Raw genomic sequence first — 24,012 nt, forward strand, 5'->3', positions numbered from 1 at the left:
TACCCTCAAGATGGTTTTCTTTCCATATTCATAGAGCAGGGCTGTATCAAGTTCACTGGGAATTATGAGTCACTTTCTGTCCTTTGCCAACCAGGACTTTTAGCAAAAAGCCAGCTTCTATCACATGCTCCATGCCTCATTGAGATCTCCAGTCACAGTCATATTTGTGCTGGGGATGATCAAGATAGATTTTGATATCCAGTTGGGGGTTTATGTTTTTATTTGGTAGCATCTAAGGGGAGAAGGCAGGATAGTGAAGGCATTTTCTCACTGGGCCCAATTATCATCACATAGAAAGTAGCCAATGTGGATTCCATCCTGCAGGAGTCCCCTACTCTTCAGAGAGTATAAGTACTCCACATGTGTGTGTTTTTATTTGCTAGTTAAGGGATCGTCAGCCTCCCACTAAACTGAAAAATTCAGCTATGCAATAGCAACAGGTATAGTATTATTGATATTAAAATGTAGTTTTTTGGGGGGACATAGGTAAAACTAATTTTAATGTAATACTGTTGCATTTGCCAGATTCCCTCCTCCAACCCTGCATTGATGACCCATTAGGTTAGGTTGCTCCCATGGTAAAGAATGAAAGGGCAGTACACATGGGCAAGAATGTGTATGGTGCTCCAGGGGCAATCCATTGTTCTGCAATCATCTGTTTCACTCTAACAGAATGACAAATTTCGTCTTGTAGGCAGTGTAGTTTCCTCCTGGAAAAGCAGCAGCTATGCAGTGGCAACATACAAGTATGAGATCATTAAAATTAGTTTCCTGCCCCCCCCCCACCCCCCAATCTTCATTTTCCTTATTATTGATATGATTGGAATCCATAAAATATCCTGGAAAAATATCCTGAGATCTGAAATATCAATATGAATTTTACAAAACTTTTTAAACATTTTCTATCAAGGAAAGATGGTTTAACTTGAGTTGATACACAAAGACTATTATGGGACACACGGTACTAATTATACTGAAGAACTGTGAACCAGTCTAGAAATGGATGAAGAAATAATAGAGTATTTACAGGTTTGGTGGTCCATAATTGGTTAATAATGAAAATTAAAATTTTAGGAAAAATATCTTTTGAGAGCTTATCCTATATGTAATGTAAAAAAAATATTGACAAATTTCTACTGATGCAATTTTAGCATTTTTACAGGCTTGACTCAGGAGTACTCAATACTGAAAGTAGCACCTGATTCATTTGGTGCAGAATCAATAACACGTGTTTCATGCACATGTATGTAAACAAATTGCCGCGGGTCATTGGTGTTCTCCACACATAAGCTTGCACCAAGGTTAGATGTGCACGAAAAATTATAGGTGTCATTATCAGCACCCATAAATTTTAAGTTATTGAATTTTGAATATGATAGTGTTTCCATATGTTTACAATTGGAGTGGAATTAGTACCGTGAGTCCTATATGCGACCTATACCATAATAGGAGCTTGTTGTTTCCATGGTTGCCTCTTGCATACAGGGTATCAATTTGGTGGTTTTTACATATGACAATCATAATGGAGACTTTTTATCGTGGTTTGCATGTGATTTTGGAGAAAAATTCTATACAAAAGACAGATGGGGATGGTTTTATACACTGGAGAGTGGAAGTAGATAGCTCAGGCCATAGGGAAAAGAGCATAGTATGGTCTGATGGCAGAATTTCATATGATGGTACCCATAGATTGGCCTATATGGTTAAATACCATTTAACACATGCAACAATTCCCCAAAAGGGGGTGGGGGTGGGGGAGATTTTATATGTAAGCCACTTATGTCACAATCACTTATGTATCAGTACTGATCATTTAACTTTAGAGACACACTCAGCAGATCAAAGCAGAGAACATTGTAAAAATAAGGACTGTGCACAAAACTGCACATGCTGCATTGCCTCAACCTGTAAATTGAATTATTATATGTCGAGTCACATTGAATATCAATTATATCGGTCTTATTTCTTATCCTAGAATTAAACTCCTTGACACCTATTCTATGTTCAGCATGTTTCTCATATTGGTACATTACATTTTTGGGCAAACAGTATTGGAACTTTTCTGCATTCCTTTTGTTGAGGGAGCAGGGAGGGATATTTTCACTTAAAATAATAGTTTTCAACCCTTCATTCCCAATATAAGTCTGCAAAAGTCCTATCTGTATTGCATTCTTTACACAGGCTGTTTTTCTTCCCCAACCTCTCTTCATACAGTTGAAACATTCTTGATGTATAACTGCATGGTGAACATACTGCTCTCTCCCACCAAACCAGATCTCTTTTTTCTTCATGTACCAAGTCCCATGATAGAAAACCTTTATACTCAGGGTGTTGCAACTTGTGGTCTCAGAACACATTATTCCAAATCTCAGCATTTGATTACTGCGTGCACTAAGCGATATGTGTTTTGTTCACCATATATGTTGTTGTGAATAAATGAAAACAAGCTTCATGTCAGAAGTATGCTTTCATATTTGAAACAAAAGCTATTTATAAAACCTACATTGCTCTGTTCTTACCATCAAGTAATAGTAAGGAATCATTTAGCTGTAAATTAGAGCTTGCTATTTGGTTTGCCAAATCAAGGTGTATTACCTCCCCTTTGACTGTAATTGAGTGATTGCAATGTTTGCTTTGTTTCTCTTTTGTTCAATAATGTATGCATTTTTTCAGCTTTATATTAAAAAGTAAGTAATTTAACACTGCTTATAGTGGAAAGTAGCCACAGTAATGATTTTGAGACATTTTCTTAACTTTTTATGAGCTTTGGGTAAATGTAGGTATATATTTATGTATTAGACAACTTCAATATGCAATTCAGTTCTATTACTTAAATTTAAGAAGTAGTGTATTCAGTAACAATTTTTATCAGTGTCTGCATATTGCATAGAGACATGAACTTGTTTTGGCATAGCAAAGTTTTTCACACATTTCTCCACCTCCAGCATACTTAATAGCTTGAGTCATAACAGTTTGTGCATACACTTTCTGTCTCCAACATCAATGTCAGCATTATAGGAACTTTGGATAGCTTTTTCAAATTTGTCTCTTGTTGTCCTTATGTAACATACCTCATGTTGATGTGTTATTTGGGTTGATACACATTCCTCCCCCTCCTTGTTGTGGGGAACATTACCAGGCTTGAAGAAATTACTCTGTCTATTCTTTGCTTATTCACCCTTCCCCATAGTTTTATACTAAAAAGTAGCACTATGTTATTTAATTATTCAGTATAATGAAGCTTATGGAACTCTTTCTTGGCTTTTATACCTTTTTATTAACATTTGGGGGTCATGAATCACATGTGATGATAGTTTAAATAAGTTTGGAATGTCAGCATCTCTTGATGCTTCATGGGTGTGTGTATTTGTTTTAGTCACAAAAGGGCAATGGCCTCTTATCATTTTGACCTGTCATGTGGCACACTTATTTGTTTTGTTTGATTGATGTGAATAGGGATGCACTGTATCTATTTCTGTGAGAGTCAGCAAGAAAAGAAATGCAATTTTGAAATTTAAAACATTTAAAACTTGTCTTATAGCCAGTGAGAGATGAAAATACAATGCGTCATGTAATTTGATACCCTGTGATGTCATACTTGCTGATGTCAGCATGCTTGTGTTTCTTTTGTGTAGCATGCATGCCATAGAAAGATAACATGAAGATACAAAGGCAGAAAACAATTATTTTAATAACAAGAATAAGCCATTAATAAGTACAATACAACACAGCAACATGTAATGCGGATGCAATTTAACAATAGATATTGGTATCACATAAAATGCTATTGCACTATTATCCATGCACAAGCATGGCCAATTCTTTCTTACAATTATGCTCTAATATCTAGGAGTAAAATACAACTTTTTCCAAAAAAATTAAATCTGGTTATAGGACACACGGTACTAATTATACTGAAGAACTGTGAACCAGTCTAGAAATGGATGAAGAAATAATAGAGTATTTACAGGTTTGGTGGTCCATAATTGGTTAATAATGAAAATTAAAATTTTAGGAAAAATATCTTTTGAGAGCTTATCCTATATGTAATGTAAAAAAAATATTGACAAATTTCTACTGATGCAATTTTAGCATTTTTACAGGCTTGACTCAGGAGTACTCAATACTGAAAGTAGCACCTGATTCATTTGGTGCAGAATCAATAACACGTGTTTCATGCACATGTATGTAAACAAATTGCCGCGGGTCATATGGTGTTCTCCACACATAAGCTTGCACCAAGGTTAGATGTGCACGAAAAATTATAGGTGTCATTATCAGCACCCATAAATTTTAAGTTATTGAATTTTGAATATGATAGTGTTTCCATATGTTTACCATTGGAGTGGAATTAGTACTGTGAGTCCTCCAACCACCAGCCCCCACCCTTGAAAACTTCTTCAGTTAAATGAAAAGTTGGTCTTTTCTTTGAAAAGTTCTTGAATTTTGCCAAAAACTCCTTGCATTTATCTAATGGAATACAAAATGCTAAAACTGAATCGAATATATAACCTTTTCAGTGACACATTTGTGAAAATATAAAATGAGTTAAAATTTGGTGAATCAAAAAGTGCACAACACTGGAAGTTAAAAAAGTAACATATTTTGATTTGTACAGCCATGAAAAGGCATTGAATTTGGTTTTATCCCAGAAAGGTCCTTGAATTTTTGTTACTGGATTTATGTACTTTCCCAAATATAAATAAAATATGATACATTTGGGTGAATCAGATGATGCAGAACACTGGTAGTTAACAGATGTAGGACAAAATTGAAAAGGTTTGGAAGTCCATAAAAACTTTAACAAGACATTAAAATGTTTGTCCAAATAATATATGTGGGAAGGTTCATTTCCTGAAAGATATAATACCAAAATACTGCCTAAAAACTTTTGAAATTCCTTGAAAAGTTCTTCAGGGCTTTATAAATCATACTCAATGAATACCATACAGGGGTTTTGTCTGCAGCACCACCCTGCTATATTTTCAAGTCTTCCTGCTAGTTTCTTTTTATTTTAACCTCTGTATTAGGTTTAACTTATAATCTAGTCTTTTGATATAAGAATACAAAATTAGCATAGTATTCACACACAGTGTGTGAACAAGTTCAATTTGTTATAGTTCCAGTGTTAAATTTTGGTTATATTTTGTACTAAAACTGTTTTTTCAGCAATATAGAGACAATTTCAAAACACATTACAGGTTTCCAAAGTGCACGATTATGACATTGTGGACTCGCCAACTATTGACCTGTCCAAACTGCCAAAGAATAGTGCTGTAAACCGGTTTTGGGCATCAGTTGAACCATATTGTGCAGAGATCAGTAATGAAGACTTGAAACTGCTTGAAGATATCTTAAAATCCCATGAAGATGACTCCGACTACTACAAAATTCCACCACTGGGTCAGCACTATGCTGAAAGATGGGCTGAGGAGGACATGTATGAGGAACAGAAAGATGGTAGTAGCTTTCACTTGTGACCTTATTAAGAGTAATAGCATGTACAATCCTATATGGAAAAATGGTAATAGCATTCACTTCTGCCTTTATTCAGAGTAATATCATGTACAATCCTTTACAGTAAGATGGTAATAGCTGTCACTTGTGACTTGTTTAGATTATTATCATGTACAATCCTAAACAGAACAATGGTAATAGCATTCTCTTGTGACATCATTTAGAGTAATGTACAATCCTGTACAGAAAGATGGTAATAGCTGTCACTTGTGACCTTATTAAGAGTAATAGCAAGTACAATCCTATATGGAAAGATGGTAGTATAATTCACTTGTAACCTCATTTAGAGTAATATCATGCACAATCCTTTAGAGAAAGATGGTAGTAGCTTTCACTTTAATATCATGTACAACCCTTTACAGACAGATGGTACTAGCATTCTCTTTTGACCTTGTTTAGCGTAATAGCATGTATAGTCCTTCACAGAAAGATGGTAATACTATTCACTTATGCCTTTATTTAGAGTAATATCATGTACAGCCCTTTACAGTATTATGGTATTAATATCCATTTATTACCTTATTTAGAGAATAGCTTGTACAATCCAATACAGAAAGAGGGTAATAGCTTTTACTTGTGACATATTTGAAATAATATCTTATACAATCCTATTGGTTAAGTATTTTTGCTAAAATGTAATCGGAGTGATATTTGCTACAGTGAACTCTGTAACAAACATTCCCTTATTTAATATGTGCAAGTATAAGTTAATGACCACTGTTGTTCAGTTTACACTAATTAATTATTTTATTTACCTAATGTGAATATATTGTCTTCTTTACTGGTCAGAGGCCAGAAGAGCTTCCTTCCTTCATCTATAGTCCATCCATCCAGTAGCACAATTTGCTGTTGTTACTCCTTACTTGGAGGATAGCAATGAAACTTGATACACACATTCACCCCAAGACCCAGAGGGTCCTAAATTAAAATTGTGCTGCTTGGATATCCAGTATGCCTACCACAGCAGCCATCTTGAAATTCATGTTATCACTTTTCCTCCTGAAGAGAATGTCATGTTGATATTGGGTTTTCACTCAAAACTTTTTTATCATGTCTATTTGCTCCAAAATAAAATGTTTTGTCTGGCAATATGGTCTATATGGCAATATGGTCTACATGGCAATATGGTCTGCATGGTTATATGGTCTACCTGGCAATATGGTCTGCATGGCAATATGGTCTACATGGCAATATGCTCTATATGGCAAAATGCTCTATATGGCAATATGGTCTACATGGCAATATGGTCTGCATGGCAATATGGTCTACCTGGCAATATGGTCTGCATGGCAGTATGGTCTATATGGCAATATGGTCTACATGGCAATATACTCTATATGACAACATGGTCTTCATGGCAGCCTTATTGAAAATCTTGTTGCTACTCATCCAAGATGGATTGTTGTATTGACCTGGGGTTTTCACTAGAAGATTTCTTGTGATGTCTGTTGGGTCCTACATGAAAATGGTGCCAATCTGACATCAAATATGGCTATGATTTTAGTCATCTTGAAAATTTTCTTAGAGCTGCTCATGCTAAATGAAAAGTCATGTTGACATGGGGTTTTCACCAAAGCTTTCTAATGATGTCTAGTTGATACTAATTGAAATGGTACCAATCTGATATCCAATATGGATGCAGCACAGCCATATTAAAAGTCTTGGTACTACTGCTTGTCCTAAATGGAAAGTTGTATTGATGTGTTGTATTCAACATACAACTTCTTGTGGTTTCTTGTTTGTTCAGAGTGAAAATGGTGCTGATTGAAATCAGATATGAACACTATGTTGACCATCTTGTTATTGTTACTATCCTAAAGATATGGTCATATCAGCATCTTGTTATTGTTACTATCCTAAAGATATGGTCATATCAGCATCTTGTTATTGTTACTATCCTAAAGATATGGTCATATCAGCATAGCTAATCCATTAAGACCAGAGATGGTTTCAGTACTCAGCAGCTAACAAAAAGAAATGGTCTTATCTTTGATTCCGGAAAATTGTTTTAGTTAGTATAGTCTGTCAGTCCTATACCTCATGTCATGTCCCGTCTTCTCCCATACCCTCATGTTGGCCACAAACTTGCTTTCTACCAACAACTTTTGAAGGACTTTAGATTCAAATTGAGGGTTTACAATAGGAAGACCTAGATCAGGTTCCATTTTCATGGTTTTGAGCATAATGGAGTTAGACTTTAAACTTTGTATGAAATTTCATTTCTGCTTTGTAACTTTTGAAGGAGTTCACAAATTGATTAGAATTTGGTCTGAGGCTTTACAGTAAGTAGACCAAAGTCAGGTTTAGTTTTTGCTGTCTTGTGCCAAAATGTGCAATAGTATTAGTCCCAGATTGACTTACAACTTGGCCCTTCAGTTTCCACTTGATAACTTTTAAAGGACTTAATGGATTGAGACTGAATTTGATTCACAATGTCCCCTCAAGAACTTGTGCCCTGATAAAATACTAGTCCACTTATAATGCAGTATCTGGTGTGGATCCTGTTTTTTTTTATATAAAGAAAATGTCAATAAAAAATAGGCCCCTATATATTGAATCTGAAGAAAATCATGATCAAAATTGGTAAATGAAATTGTTGAAAATGGCAGTTGGTGCCCAAAATGTTAGAATCAACATTGTGAAAGTTGCAAGTTTTAATAAGGAATCACTTATTTTCTTAGATTTTATTTGAAAAATATTTTCTCAATAATCTGTAAATAATAATATAAGATCAAATAGTGATCAATGAAAAATTCTGATAAATGATAACAGGTGGCATCATTGAAAGACAAGCATCAATTAAATGTGTCATTTCAGGTGAAATTCATTTTTAATCTTTTAATTATGTTTAAATGCAGATGGAATAATCAAGGTATGCTCTCTTCTGTTAAAACATAAAAAGAGTCAATCAGCCATCACAGGGTTAATAGTGAGCACTTTTGTGACAACCTATTAATTAAGTGCCAGCTGTGTTTTTCTCTACAACTTGGAGAAGTGTTTGTTGCATTATAAAAAATGATTAAAAGAGACCTGTATTGTTTTATCATGTTAAATGTTTTTTCATATCAAATCAAATAAAGAAGGTACAATAAAATGGTTCAATAGCATGCAAATCCTACCTGCATAAGCTCTTGTGGTCATTTTCATGTCTCAAAATCAATCCATTTTATTTTACCAATCGAACGTGGTTTCAAATATTATGTACTTAACATTACTAAAGTATATATATGAATCATTTGTAAATACTATCTCGGAGAGAAAATGAATCAAGAAAAAGACATTTTTGATGAATGAAAAGCTTCGTGTCATAGATAGGGTCCATAATGGTGAAGTGAGATAGAAAGCTTTTACTGAATTCAAAATTGCCTAGTTAATACTCAGAGGTTGACTCAAGGATGAGCAGACATTTTGGGATTACTGGCATGATGTTGATTCTGATGATGAATTAGATATTAAAAAAATAGGCACCATCTGCAAACAATATGGAATTAGATGATGCTGTTTACACCTGGTTCACACAGCAAAGCAAACATGGTGTTCCTATCTCTGCAACAATTCTTGATGCCCAGCCTAGGAAAATGGCAAAAAGTATAGATAAGGACTGATTTCATGGCAAGCCATGAATGACTTTGGATATTCCAATGTGGACATAGACTAAAACAAAATTCGTTGTCAGGAGAGATATGCTCAGCAAATCAGGCAGTGAAATGTGAAGTGATATTTGTCAAATGTGTCACAAACTGCAAATATTATTGTTTTCTCATTGTGTTTTTTAAAACAAGTTTAGGTCCAGTAAATTCATGTTTGGAAATGATTAACCATTGTGAAATATTTTACATTCTACTGTAACTGAATCTATTAAATCAGTGAATGAATAAAGAATTAAAAAAATGAAAATAACACAGGTTTTGATGTTGTTTCTCAAAATGAAAGCAGTTATTTTTAAAATAGATCTTTTAATTTTGAAAGAACAATAAAACTAGAATGTATCCATTTACCACAAGTGTGTGTGTGTGTGTGTGTGTGGCTTGGATTTTTTGACGTAGCTTTAACAATTTTTCAGTCCTATCACTATGATGTCTGCAGTGTGACAGTTTATAGTGATGTCTAACACTGGGGCATCATGCCACAAACATGTAGCATGATGTCCCACCCAGTCACATTATCCTGACACCAGGCCAACCAGTCCTAACACTAACCTCTTAATGCTGAGCGCCAAGTAAGACAGCTGTTAGTACCATTTTCGTAAGTCTTTGGTATGACTATGCTGGGGATTGAACCCACGACCTCCCGCATCCGAGGCAGATGTTCCAACCACCAGGCCACTAGACCATTTACCACAAGAAGCTGTGACATAATACACAATGTATTTAGCAGTACACATGTTAAGTGTATGCAAACCATATGTTGTTGTTGTTGTAGGGTTTAACGCCATTTTTCAGCACACGATAGGTTATACATGGCGGCCAGTATTAATGGTTGAGGAAGAACCTGGGAAAACCCCGGAAAGAACCACCAACCCACGAGAAGCTACTGGCAAGCTTTCTCACATACCCACATTGGCTTAATCTGAGACTCGAACCCACGCAGACAGAGGTGAGATGGCAGTGATCCGTAACAGAGAGCGCTTTAGACCACTCAGCCACTCAGGTCCCCCAAACCATATGTAAAAATGTTTTTAATGATGTCTTCTATATAGTTTATCTGGAAATTAAAGTTAATTTATAAAGAAAAACAAACCACAATTATAAAGAGATGTTTATTCACAGTTGATTTCAACACAGTTAAAAAGCAAGTAATCAACAATATTCTAATCAGCCAGCTCCCATACTTTCACCTCCTTCCATCAATTTCCATCCCTAAGTTTGTTATAGGTCCCTCTGTAATTGGCACCCATTGATTTATTGGTTGATTTATTTTTACCTGATTGTGTGCAAGTTATCAAGGGAATGGTTTTTGATGCTTTATTTGAACATCTAAGTCAAACGTTAGGTTTTCAATGATTTATGACCAAATTTTATGCCATTATTCTCATTTGGCTTAGAACCTTCCATCAATGCATTATTATGAAAGCATTGGACACCTTTAAGTATGGTATATATTACTGGTAAATATTCCAGTATAATTTTTGTACAGGCTAAATTTGAAGTTTCAATATTGCCCTTTAATAATTATATTTTATGATCAGTTTTTTGAACATTATCCTTGCTTATCAGCAGAAAAATTAGTGAAAGTATAAGAAATGATTGTGGCTTTTATTGCAATATAATTTCAATAGCATTATTTATTTTTGCATATGAAATAGTGCAAGCTTCTCTTGACTCATTCACAAACGTTCAAATTATAGGTCATTGTGAATTCATTATTTTTTTATGGGATACCGATTTTTACCTCTACAGGTCATATTGTCAGAAGAGCTGGCCTGTTGTTCATTGTTCAGCCATCTGCTTGTTACTGCTACTCCACCTAACTAATTCAAGCATTGTCATGAAATTTTACACACAAATCAATCCCAATGTCAGGTGGGTCTTAAATGATAATGGTGTTGCTATTACAGCCAATATTGAAATTATTGTTATTGGTCATCTACCAGAATGGATGGTCATATCAACATGGGGTTTTTAGTGAAGGACTTCTTACAGTGTCAATGAAAATGGTGCCAATCTGACTTTCAGTATAGCCACCACAACAGTCATCTTGAAAACCTTGTTACTTGCTACACCTGTTGAAAGAAAAGTCATATCAACATGGGGTTTTCACCAGAAGACTTCTTTATGATGCCTAGTTGGTACTAAAAGAAAATAATGCCAGTCTGACCTCTAATATGGCCACCATGGCAGCCATCTTTGAATTCCTGTTAGGCTACTTCTCCCAAACATAAATTTATACTGGCATAAGATTTTCACCAGAAGATAAACATATTTCTGATCTCACATCTTGAAAATATTGTATCACCACTCCACCTAAGCAGATGGCCATGTCAAAATGGGTTTTTTACAAAACTTATTATGGTATCTAGTTTGTCCTAAATTAAAAGGGTGTCAATTCTACCTCCAGTATGACTGCCACAATGGCAATCATGAAAATCTTTTATAGCTACTAGCTAGTAAAACCTGTCTTGAGAGACCACTGCTATGAGAGACTGCCTGTCTTGAGAGACCAGGTTCTCGTTGTACAGATTCAGAGATTAGTGTTATAACCTGTTATGAGAGACCACCTGTCATGAGAGACCATTATGTTTTGGCAGAAGGGGTGGTCTTTCAAGACAGGTTCCACTTCTGAATGGATGGTCATATTGATATAGGCATGGGGTTTATGTCTGTGGCCAGTTTGAAAGTATCAAAATGTCAGATGCTTTCAACACTCTGCAGTTAAAAGAAGAAACAATTTTATCTTCAGTTTGGTATTATTATCTTCAGTTTGGTATAATTATCTTCAATTTCGTATAATTATCTTAAGCCACTAGAGTATCAGTCTGTTTAAGGGGCTCTTGTTCCTAATTTAATGGATGCTACTAATCACATAAGTATGGACCCAATAAATAATGTCCATCTGTTGAAACTGTAGAACCCCATTTGCATTTCATGAATTTGGGCACTGGTAAAACTTATTTTTCACAATGCTATAAAATGTATACCCACAAGAGGCAAATGAATTCTGAGTGATTTAGTTTAGTGTGGTGTCAGGTCTACAAAAAATTCTACAAATCTACTTGTATTTATGAGTGGCAGGTGATGCAGGACAAGTGATGTCTTGTAGATGCTAGCATAATCAGACAAGTTCAGTTTCAATGATTCCCCCTCCCACCAAATGTAAAAAGTATGTTCACTTTCTAATAAATGGCAATGTATCCAGTTATCTCAAGAGAACTTTTTTGTTGTAAAGGATTTGTTGCTGTTAGATAATACAATCGTGCGCAGTACTTTCATCAATGTAAAGGAATATTTTCTTATATTTTCCTGTAAATGACAGAATCAGTATTAAAAGTCTTCAGAATTAAGTAAAAGTGTTGGATAAGTAAGGTGGCTGCAGGACAACTTTAAGTTTCAAATCACTCATCAGACTGCAAGTTTTTGTTGCCTGAGTGTGTAACTGGAAGTGTGTTTGACATTGATGGAAATACGAGCACAAGTGAATATGTAGATATTAAAATATGAACAACATTTCACTAATTTGTATCAACAAAACTAGAACATGAAGTGTATCGTATTTCTCCAATGACAAGACCAGTGGGCCAGGTAAATATAATTTTCAAACAGTGGGAAATAGGTTTATTCATATAGTCAAATTAGAATCAAATTATTGAAAACAGGATGTACTGCACTTCACTCTTTATCAAGTTGCAAGTTATAGCAACCCAAGAGCCCTTCCTTCTGACCACAGACTGTGATTTTTTCTGTTATGAAATAATTTTGAATGTATCAGAACAGGCAGGCATGATAACCAGGAAAATAAAGCATTCTCATTTACTCGTATTAGGTCTGGTTCTCAATTTAATATTCAAGATCCAAAGAAAGGAAATTCTTCAGTATCATTTGAATAAAGATTCAATGAGGGAATGCTAGATTTACCATATGTACTTGTTTATAAGTTGATTCCCTCTACAGACTGCATACACCCAGATCTGCCATTGGATAATGCCTCAGCAGATCTGGGTCAGTGCCATTTGTTAGGATAATCGATAGAACAAACAACAGAGTATGATCTACCAGTGCATTATGCAATAGCATTTCAGGTTCTGTTTGTTTGCAGTTGGACAAGACTTATAAGCAAGTATATATGGAAATAAACAGGTTGTTTGATGTCTTTTTCAATTGGAAATGATCCCCAACTTTCACTGGCAATCATTGGGTTTAAGGCAGTGCATGCTCACTTTGATATACAGTCAAACCCGGTTATCTCGATTATGTCGGGGGTGTAAAAAAATCGTCGACATAACCGGGTCCCGAGATATCCGGGTTCATAAAAACCGGTAATTTTAAAAATGTCCTTGAGCATTACTCCTGTGTCTTGCTGGTGTTTACTGGAATCCCCTCCCACTGCATGTTACAATAAAATAAACAAAACGCTTAATTGATAATAAAATGAAATGAACTAACCTGGTGTTGTTATCATTTATTCCTTTTTTATCATCATAAGTAATTTATTAAAGAAAAAATATATCTATGAACTCCTTATATCACATGTAGCGTATGCATCCATTACTGTAGTGTGCATCACTTATGTCAGATAACACACGACGCATTTTTATAATTGATGTGAATATTGAAAAACAAATCATGTTTGGTTGTACTCAGAGGTTTGAATATGTTATCAGATTGAAAAATGGATCAAAGAAAATCACAAACGAGAGAGTGAGAGAGAAACATCCACCGATTGCTTTCAGGCACCCGCCATTCACGCATAACGCGGTGTTAGGTGCAAAATAACCAAGATTGTATTATATCCAGGTTAATATATGACAGTATCTCGCAGATAAAGATCAATAAATGTTTTTGAAAATACATGTACATGTACATGTACATTGACTGTGAGTGCAAATGACACTCCTTTCGCTAGCATGGGTTACAAAGAGTATTTATTAAAGCAAGTTAATGTTGAGTAGACTACTTACCCCGCAGGCATCAATGCGAGTTTGTATCAATTATGATTCCAGATGGCAAATAAATAGATGCGCGGGTGGTGAATAAACACATTACGTCATATTTTCTACAAAAATAATGTAGTGCACATTATGATATGTTTATGTACTTGTGTGTTTTATAGATGTATAGATTCAAAATGAAAAAAGTATTCATTTTTTTATTCATATATAGTATGCGTTTATTGTACATGTACGTGTAGGTAATTTTACCGTATATTTTTGTATTTCCACTACATTATGTTCAGTTTATAATTCCTAGATATTTTGAAAATATTGCTGACATGTTTGGCTATTTTGTCATAAAATGCTATACAATAAATCGTCATGATATTACGTGCATATGGAGCAATTTCATGACCTGAATATTCAGCCGATCAGCACTTTTCCGTCTGCACATTGATTATTAATGTGTACATGTACATAATATTTCATTACTTGTATATCCTTGATTGTTGTTTCTTGTATACATGTACTTCGGAACATAATTCATATCTGAAATGTACCTTAAGAAATAAAAGGGAAATGATAAAATACACATGTAGCTGACATCTAAGATTCTGCGTTTTCGTAAAATAAAGTTACATTGTAATTTGTACACACTCTTGTCTTTGTGAATCCTTGAATATTTTATGTAGTGAACATGATATATTCTTAATAAACTAATCGATTAAGCTACTCTTACGAACCAAAAATAGAAAGAATATGAAATAAACATGTGACTACTGCCGTAACGGACCAAAATTGTGCCTGAAAATCGATCGCTTTTGCTGACTATTTCTTGTACAATTTCTGTGAGATTGACGTTAAAAAGTTGCATTTCGTCGAATTAAGCAGGTCCACATGTTACTTCGGACCGAAACTTATGCCCGACATAACCGGGTTATCGACTTAACAGAGGTCGAGATAAGCGGGTAAAAAATAGCATAACAAAGAAGAATTTTTTCGGGACCGGACCAAAACGCTCGACATAAGCGGGTTGTCGAGATAACCGAGGTCGAGATAAGTGGGTTTGACTGTAGTACTCTAATGTGCTACATCAGTGATTAGTTGGTATTTAATCCACATTTAAGAATTTCTATCTGACAGGTTTTAACCTTAAATTTTATGAACAGCAGATTTTAATCAAGCAAATGGACACCACTTTAAGAGACAATATTTGTAACTATTTTTGTTTGATTTATTGAATAAATAACATTTTCATGCTGCTGGGACTATATAAATAGAAAATCAATTGATGTCTCTTTTGAAAGCAGTTAAAAGACATCATGCATATTTGCAGACTTTTTTGTTAACCCATGGTTTAGAAATGGCGTAGATCAACTTTCCTGCTACAGGTTTCTCATTGTGGGTGTGATGGGGGGGACTAATTTTTGGAGCATTGGTTATGATTGGAGATATGCAATATTCCTATTTTAATTAAATGTCTTAATTTTTAGTAATTTAAAAAAAATTCTAATGGTTGCTTGAAAATGATAAAAACATACTAGCTTCCAGTATGTTAAAAATTGGTTACTCCCCTTGCCTGTTTGGCACATTTCAAATTGCGTAGTGGAATTAACTGAAGCAGTTGATGAAAATATTTTCTTTGAAAATAAAACAGCAGGAGGATTCTTTTAAATTTTTAAATAAAAAGTTTAATCATAAAGTCATATTGCCACAAAAAGAATGCAAGGAAATGTTACAGGTGGAAGTATTTACAGCATACATGTATTTACCTTTGATGTGGCAGTGTTACCGGTACATTGTATGAAGTAACACAGTTTCTTTTTACATATAACAGGAGCAAAGATAAGTGACAGAAGAAGAGGGCCAAACAATAACAATAACAATAATTCAGTCCTCAGTCCATCGGAGGCCACAACTTTACTAAGGAAAGCCGAGCAAAGGTAATACTACTTTGGTTGATCACATACTGTTACATGATTTTTATCATTTTAATGTTTCAGAAAACCATGTATAATGTCAAACCATAATTTAACTTAATGTCCAGCTGTCTGTACTTCTACTTCAGAATCAAACTACTGCACTTCACAGCAACTTTCTCAGCTTCTTGTATATCAAAATAAAGCTGCTATACTTTATGTCCAATTGTCTTTACTTCCTGTGTTTCAGAATCAAGCTAGTGCACTTTATGTCTGACTTTCTCTAATCCTGTACTTCAGAATCAAGCTATTACTGCACTTTATGTAGAATTTTATTGAAAATAATAAGTAAACTTTCTGACCTAAAACCTTAATATTTATATTGTTGCAACTGAATGGTCTCAAACTATGTAACAGAAAAAGCAAGACCAACAAGTTTGAGCAATATTCAAGAAATAATTTATATCCCTCCAAGACCAAAGTAAAAATTCAAAAGACACTTGAATCCCAAATAATTCTATAATGTCAAAGTCCAAAAGTATAGAATGTTCCAAATGAATTCCAATAGTCTTGAATGTGCTGATGTACTGATAGTCTTAGCTGTGCTGATGTACCACAATGATGAATTCCAAAATCTATTTGGATGAATTCACAAAAGTCCCAAAATAATGTGTTAATCCAGGCAATGAGCACTCTAGTAATTCCAGTGAATGATTTAAATAATTCTGATAGCAACTACAGACTTGGATCATAGATTCCCAAAGGACAAATATGAAACAGGAATGAAAATTTTGTTCAGCTACCCTCAGTATATATATATAGACTATCACTTGACTTATCACACAATTTAATGTTCTGGAAAAAAATTACTCATAAACAAGGTCAGGTTTTGAACTTAAATTTTAGACAACAACAATGCAAAAATCAGATAGGCACAGCCCTCAACCATGACAAAAGTCAGATACACAATATAATTTACATATACATGACAATATTCATTTTGTTTGACATTTATGACAGTTATTGAGTGATTTGAATGCTTTTCTTGCCACATCTCAAAATTTTGATATTTCATGTCGTCCTGTATGTATTTGTCAATAAATAATGGTTTAGGTATTGGTTGTATTATGTTATATAAAGACATATCTGCTGTAAGAAGTATTGTGAGGCTTGGAAACTATTATGATTTTATGGTTGCCTACCAGTTTGTGTGTGTGTGTGTATACATGTATATACATATTGATTGATAGAAAAAAAGTAAAAGTGTCAATTGTGTTTATTGTCAGATACAGATCCATTGTCAGAGGGTTGGACTTGTAATCCAAGAGTCACAGGTTTATTACTTCCCCAGGCCAGCCTGGGTTTGATGCCTCACTGTGTTCTAGGCTTCCATTTCTTTGCATGATATAGTCAATATTGTTTTAAAAGTGCCATTAAAATCAACAAAAGCAAAATAATCCATTGTCAGCACTTTACAAAGATTTTGAATTAATGGTTGAGTGTTTGGGATTGATGACAGACGAAAAAAAACAAATTAGAACATGAAATATAGGATTTTGTGAAGCCAGCAGAAAATTCAAAATATTGAATTTATCTGGTTTCTGGCTTTTAATAAAGCCCTGTTTGAGAATAGATAATGATATACATTTATTAAAGCATAAAAAAGAAAGCTGAGTTACATGGCATACACTAACATGGCAAGCGACAAGACATCTTTAGAGATGTGTGTTGCACTTTGAGCTGTTATTGGACTGATACACATGTGTAGCACCATAATTGAGCTGTTATGGGACTGATACACATGGTGTTGCACCTTGATTACACTGTTATGGGACTGATACACAGGGTGTTGCACCTTGATTGAGTTGTTATGGGACTGATACACAGGGTGTTGCTTGACTGCACTGTTATGGGACTTATACACATGGTGTAGCACCATAATGGAGCTGTTATGGGACTGATACACATGGTGTTGCACCATAATTGAGCTGTTATGGGACTGATACACATGGTTTTGCACCTTGATTAAGCTGTTATGGGACTGATACACATGGTGTTGCACTATAATTGAGCTGTTATGGGACTGATACACATGATGTTGCACCTTGATTAAGCTGTTATGGGACTGATACACATGGTGTTGCACCATAATTGAGCTGTTATTGGACTGATACACATGGTGTTGCACCTTGATTATGCTGTTATGGGACTGATAACATGGTGTTGCACCATAATTGAGCTGTTATGGGACTGATACACAGGGTGTTGCACCATAATTGAGCTGTTATGGGACTGATACACATGGTGTTACACCATAACTGAGCTGTTATGAGACTGATACACATAGTGTTGCACCTTGATTGGGCTATTATGGGACCTAATATGGGACTTACACACATGGTGATGTAACTTGATTGAGCTGTTATGGGACATGGTGTTGCACCATGATTGAGCTGTTATGGGGGCATTCTCTATAGCTGTTTTCCTCAATGGTGTTAGGATATACCAAAAGTTTCTGCCATTAATTTGGCTTGATACCATTGATTTTAGATTGGAGGTATCCCATAGGCTCACTCAAGATATATATATTCTAAATTAACAAGCTGGTATGCGTCTGTTTATATATATTTATATATATAAATAATTTGTTTATATGAAGCTTAACCAGAAAGAACAACAACAAAACTGACAGAAAGTGTCCTGCCTTGAACACCTTTTAAATGATACTGTTCTGCTATCAAATATGGATACCATTAGTTATGAATAGATTACATTAAATTTTCCATATTTTATTTTTTTTTTTAAAAAAACTGCTGAACAGAATTGACCAATTTTAACACAGCATTCTGGCTTAGAGGTCTTTCAGTATTGGACACATGATGCTAGTGTGCCATCAGATATGGTTGAAAATAGCAAAACTAGAGAAACCTTGAAACAGTTGTTTTCCTTACATATGGAATCAATAGCACTGGAAGAAATTTCAACATAAAGCGTCTTTTTCATCCAGATTTCTCAGCCTGCAGCTCTTGTATTTGGCTATTGGGCAAAGGTCATTCAGGTGAGCAGTTTCAAGGTTCATATGGGCCTCTTGCTATTTATTTTATCTTCTCATTTGCATCATGATATAAGTGTTTAAATCAATTGTCCTTGCAGCAACAGGGATGAGTCCCCATTTGGGCCCTTGACCCAAAGACTGGTATCGGCTCTAATTGAGGAAAATATTATGACCCCTATGGATGATGCTATGGCAGAGATTGCAGGAGGAAAAGGTTTGTTTTGAACCATTACTACAAATTCTTGGAAAGTACATTTTCTTTTTGGGGTTGAGTGGATACTTAATAGATGATGCCTTTAATGAGGTCATGATTTATTATTGTATTCTTTATTTAGTTTGTTATATAAGGCTTGTAATAAATGCTATACATTCAGGTTATTACATAGTTATTTTGATCATGACCATGGTGTGAGCTCAAGTCAGGTGTATCAGTCCAGATCTGAAGAATGAGAACAGAGTACAACAGAATATATCATTTGTTAGAAGAATCATATATTTGTGGAAGAATCTTATATATTTGTGGACAGTCTTATTTGTGTCATAAAGTAATTTGCAAAATGATAACGTACCTGAAGTTCTGGCTGTATGCTATTAAGTTAACTAATGTATCTTTTTATTGAAGAATCTGTAGAGGAAGCACCTGCCATCTCGCCCAGAGCACTCGCCAAACAACTTAACCTTGGAAACCCTTCCCACCTAGAGAAACGGATCAAGAGAGAGCTAGAGGAACAAGGTATCAAATGCTACTCATGACTTTTAGCTTTCCTACACAAAGTAAAGGTAAACTATTATACTACCCCTGGCATCAACATCCACACAAATAAAAGCATACAGATATGTACAGCCTAACTTAATTTCAACATTATTTCTTTAGTCTAGGCAACAGTTTTGAGTGGGTTTCATAGCAACTACCACCAGTGGGAAGAGCCTGAGGGTGGTATCTTTGTTGAACATGTACATTATTTGTACATTATTATTAAAGTTGTTGTATTTGCTGAGGTTTTTACACTGTAAATACTGTTATACCTAGAACCATGAAACTTGGTGAGAGAATGCATCTTGATGAGAACTACCCCCTTATCACAAAATGGATCATTGTGACCAATATTTTATGCCTCACAGGCTTTACTTGAATGTTGTGGTTTAAGTTTATTTATGAAGCCCTGTTTCATGCTTGAATCATCAAGCTATATGATTGTAACATATATTTCACATTTTACTGGGATAGGCTCTTTTTTTCTATTTAACTCTTAACCCAAATAGTTTTTTTGCAAACTGTATCTATACTGTTACACATAAATACATGAAACTTTTTGAAGGAATGCATCTAGATGAGTACTATATCCTCGTCATAAAAATGGGTCACGGTGACAAGTTCTTTATGCTTCAATGACTTTTGCTTAAATTTTGTGTTTTAAGTCTGTTTCTCAAGCTCTGTTCATACTAGAATCATCGAACTATATCATCATTTGCATTTCTATTAGTACTTTACCCTTACAACAAATATGTTACTGACCCTCATTTTACATTTTGCATTTTGACCAAGTAGTTTTTTTGCACCCTGTCTATACACTTTTTACCTGATTTCATCAAAATTGGTGCTTGGATACAGATTGATTAGTGCCATTCCTCTTCACAAAAGTTGGTTAATGTAACCCATATTTCATTAGTAGGTCATCATGGCCCATGTTTTATGATTCACTGACTTGGATTCAGTTTTGCAATCTATGTTCATTTCTCAGGCTTTATTCAGGATAGAATCCTGAAATTGATGGTGACATGTCACCACATCCTTTGAGGCTTGTGAATATTTCATCTTTTACTTGTTTTGGTTAAGGTTTTCTCTCATGACCACATGAGCTTTTGCATGTTATGTGCGTATTGTTCTACCTAGAGTCATTAATCTTGCAAAAAGAGGTCTTGTTGACTTTGTTGAAAAGAAGTTAAAAGTTCCTTGGTTGAGTGCTCTTGAAACTTGATAATTGGATGCCTGTCTTTACTATAAAATCAAAGGTGAATGTGAGCTACTTTTTATGGGTTACTAATGTCAATTAAATATCTGATGTATGATCGCCATGATTCATCAATGTCAGACCTGTGTTCATTCTTGCCTACTCAGAATGCCGTTTCTAACTAGTGCCATTGCAATAAGGAATAGGTATGTTTATTTAGTGGTAAACTTTACATTTTAATGACTACACATTGTATATTGTGATATGATGCATTCAACAGGTTATTAACCTGGGCTGATCTTATTGCAGGATTTGAACTCGCACCCTTTTGGTTAAAAGTCTACCATGCTAACCACTGAGCTACAGTAGCTTTGTGGCTAGTGAAATATCTTGATTGTAATTAGAATTTTGGTTTCAAAAATTTATGAATACACCAGCTTCTTAATACCTGCTATTCAGATGAAATATTTTGTTACATCTAGAAGTTCACTAAGTTCATTTGAAAGGGAGGCTTACACTTGATAATAATGTCAAAATTGCCATATTTCCAAGTTAATTTTCATGTTTTCAACATTTGCATATTTAATGTCTGGAGTAGGGATGGTTCAGCAGTAGTGTGTGTGCTGTCTAAGTTTGGTCTTGGGTTCCATACCTGTACATTGCACATGCAGTTGTTGTTGTTGTTGTTGTTGTGGGGTTTAATGCCATTTTTCAGCACACGATAGGCTATGCATGGCGGCCAGTATTAATGGTGGAGGAAGAACCTGGGAAAACCCCGAAAAGAACCACCGACCCACGAGAAGCTACTGGCATGCTTTCTCACATACCCACATTGGCCGAATCCTAGACTCGAACCCACGTAGACAGAGGTGAGATGGCAGTGATCTGTAATGGAGAGATGGAGAGAGCTTTAGACCACTTGGCCACTCGGGGCCCAGCACATGCAGTTGTTAATGTGTGTTTAAGGTTCACAGTTTTCTTGGAGTTATCCATTCCCTTCAGCTTTCCAATAATGTTCTTTTTGAAAAATGGTTACTTTCAAACTGTTGAAATCTTAACATTTCTGTAAAAAATATTTCTTTATAGCCAGGGTTCCTAGCAATCCTAATCCACTTAAATATTCATAGGTCTTTCGTGCATTGTTTCTTGTAAACCAAATTTAATATTTATCCTCAAATAAGGTTCATTGAAAGAAAAAGTATTGGGGAAAAGAACCTGTCACTAATTGACGATGCAATAATAGCTGAATGAGTATTAAAAATAAGTTTATAAAATGTTCACAGGTTGAAGATTATAGACTTTTATCGAAAACACAAAGAAAAAGTGATGTGGCAAGTGAATGACCCAATTATTGAGATCACACCATTAAGGTTATAATGTTTACCAGATCTGTAAACATGTATGCCATAATGGTACCATTCTTTCAAAGCAATTAAAAACTCAACCCCTTCCCCCCCAAAAACACATCAGGCTAACAGCTGACAGCTATTTATATGAAAACTACATACTGCATTAATAATGAGAATAATGTGTGTTGTTTAACTTACAATTTAATTCTTTTACCTGTAAAGGCATGTCTTTTACCTGTAAAAGATTCAGTTTGTAAGACGTGTATGCATTGAATAGATCTGGCAGTTTTTGGTAAACATTGTGTGAATCATGGTAATTGTACTACATATATGTACATTATGAAAAAATTAATAATGCAAAACTAGATATATTGACTGGATAGCTTGTAAGCTAATATTAATTACTAGTTATTTAGGTGAAATAATGGAAATTAAATTAGTATTCAATCTTTCAAAGTATACCCAAATCTCAAGGAAGATAACTTATCTTGAAAATTTCCATACATTTTTAGCATATAGGTTATATTCAAGTGTAAATTGTGGAGAATTCTGTCAATATCCTATCAAACTTTTGTCTTTAATCAATGCAGTTATTCACAATCTAGTCAGTGGCAAAGATCAAAGATGCAGATAGTTTTCTTAAGATGTATACAAGAAATTGATTTTATTTATGTGTAGTCCATACAGTCTGAAAATAATGACCCAGCAAAAGTGGTACTTTCTTGGAATTTAAATTTTAGTATAGTATTTTTAAAAATTAGTTCTCATTTAGTTTGTAAAATGTAAATATTTAACAGTATTTTCTGATTTTATTATAATATAATTAATGTAATTTTAGCCTTTACCATGGCAACTGAGTATCCTGACTCTCGGCAGTTATGCTTTTTTTCTGCTGCTTGTGCACCTTTTAAGATTAATTTTGAATTAAAGAAACTTGGAAACTTATTGTGGCCTGACAATTGTGATGGTTACAGTGTATCTGTCTTAAGATGAAAAGGAAAATAAAAACAAGTTTTAATTGATATTAATCATGTTTTTTTTACAGGAATCTTGGACTTTGAGGACAAAGTGGAAGAGGATCCAAATGATGAAATTTTGCTGGAGCTTAGGAGAAAACAGCAGGACCTTAAAGCTGTCAGTCAGCACAATATTGCCATTACCAAACGACTGTACAAACTTGCCAAAGAGGAAATGGCAAGGCAGGAGATTAAGAAAAAACTACAGGCTGCAGATGCTGAGGTAGGAAAGTTACAAATGATAACAATTTCAGCAACTGCTACTGCAACTATATTATTGTGTTTTTCCCAGAAAACTCAAACTCCGCTCTGAAATCACAAACAAATTTTTGGTCCCAAATATCAGTTGTACACTTTAAAAAAGCAACATAAAACTGAAATTCACTTCAAAATTGGAAATGTATATTTTCAGGAATGTAGTCTGCTGTGAAAGAGCAAAAGTGATCACAGAATTGATTTTTAGCTTTAATTTAGTTTAATTCCTAAACCTTTGTGGATATGCCTCAAGTACCAGCTCATAACATTTCAGGATGTCGTTATTAACCATATCTCAATCAGCACTTTATTGTACAGACAGTGAAGTTTAGACTGTACGAGCTTTGCCAGTAAGTACACTT

General features: G+C 34.6%; 1 protein-coding gene across 2 annotated transcripts in view; it reads left to right on the plus strand.

The window, feature by feature from the left end:
- Positions 1–24,012, plus strand: part of LOC149787723 (transcriptional adapter 3-A-like) — a 44,659-nt gene that overhangs the window by 14,098 nt on the left and 6,549 nt on the right. For both annotated transcript variants that reach the window (XM_089973924.1, XM_089973926.1), the window contains exons 5-9: positions 5,202–5,460; positions 15,942–16,047; positions 19,177–19,292; positions 19,701–19,811; positions 23,425–23,618. In XM_089973924.1, coding sequence (XP_089830050.1) covers positions 5,202–5,460; positions 15,942–16,047; positions 19,177–19,292; positions 19,701–19,811; positions 23,425–23,618 — 786 coding nt within the window. The remainder of the gene's footprint in view (positions 1–5,201; positions 5,461–15,941; positions 16,048–19,176; positions 19,293–19,700; positions 19,812–23,424; positions 23,619–24,012) is intronic.

Source organism: Sinohyriopsis cumingii, chromosome 11, assembly GCF_028554795.1.
Source record: "Sinohyriopsis cumingii isolate HCF-2022 chromosome 11, ASM2855479v2, whole genome shotgun sequence".
Classification (NCBI taxonomy): Eukaryota; Metazoa; Mollusca; class Bivalvia; order Unionida; family Unionidae; genus Sinohyriopsis; species Sinohyriopsis cumingii.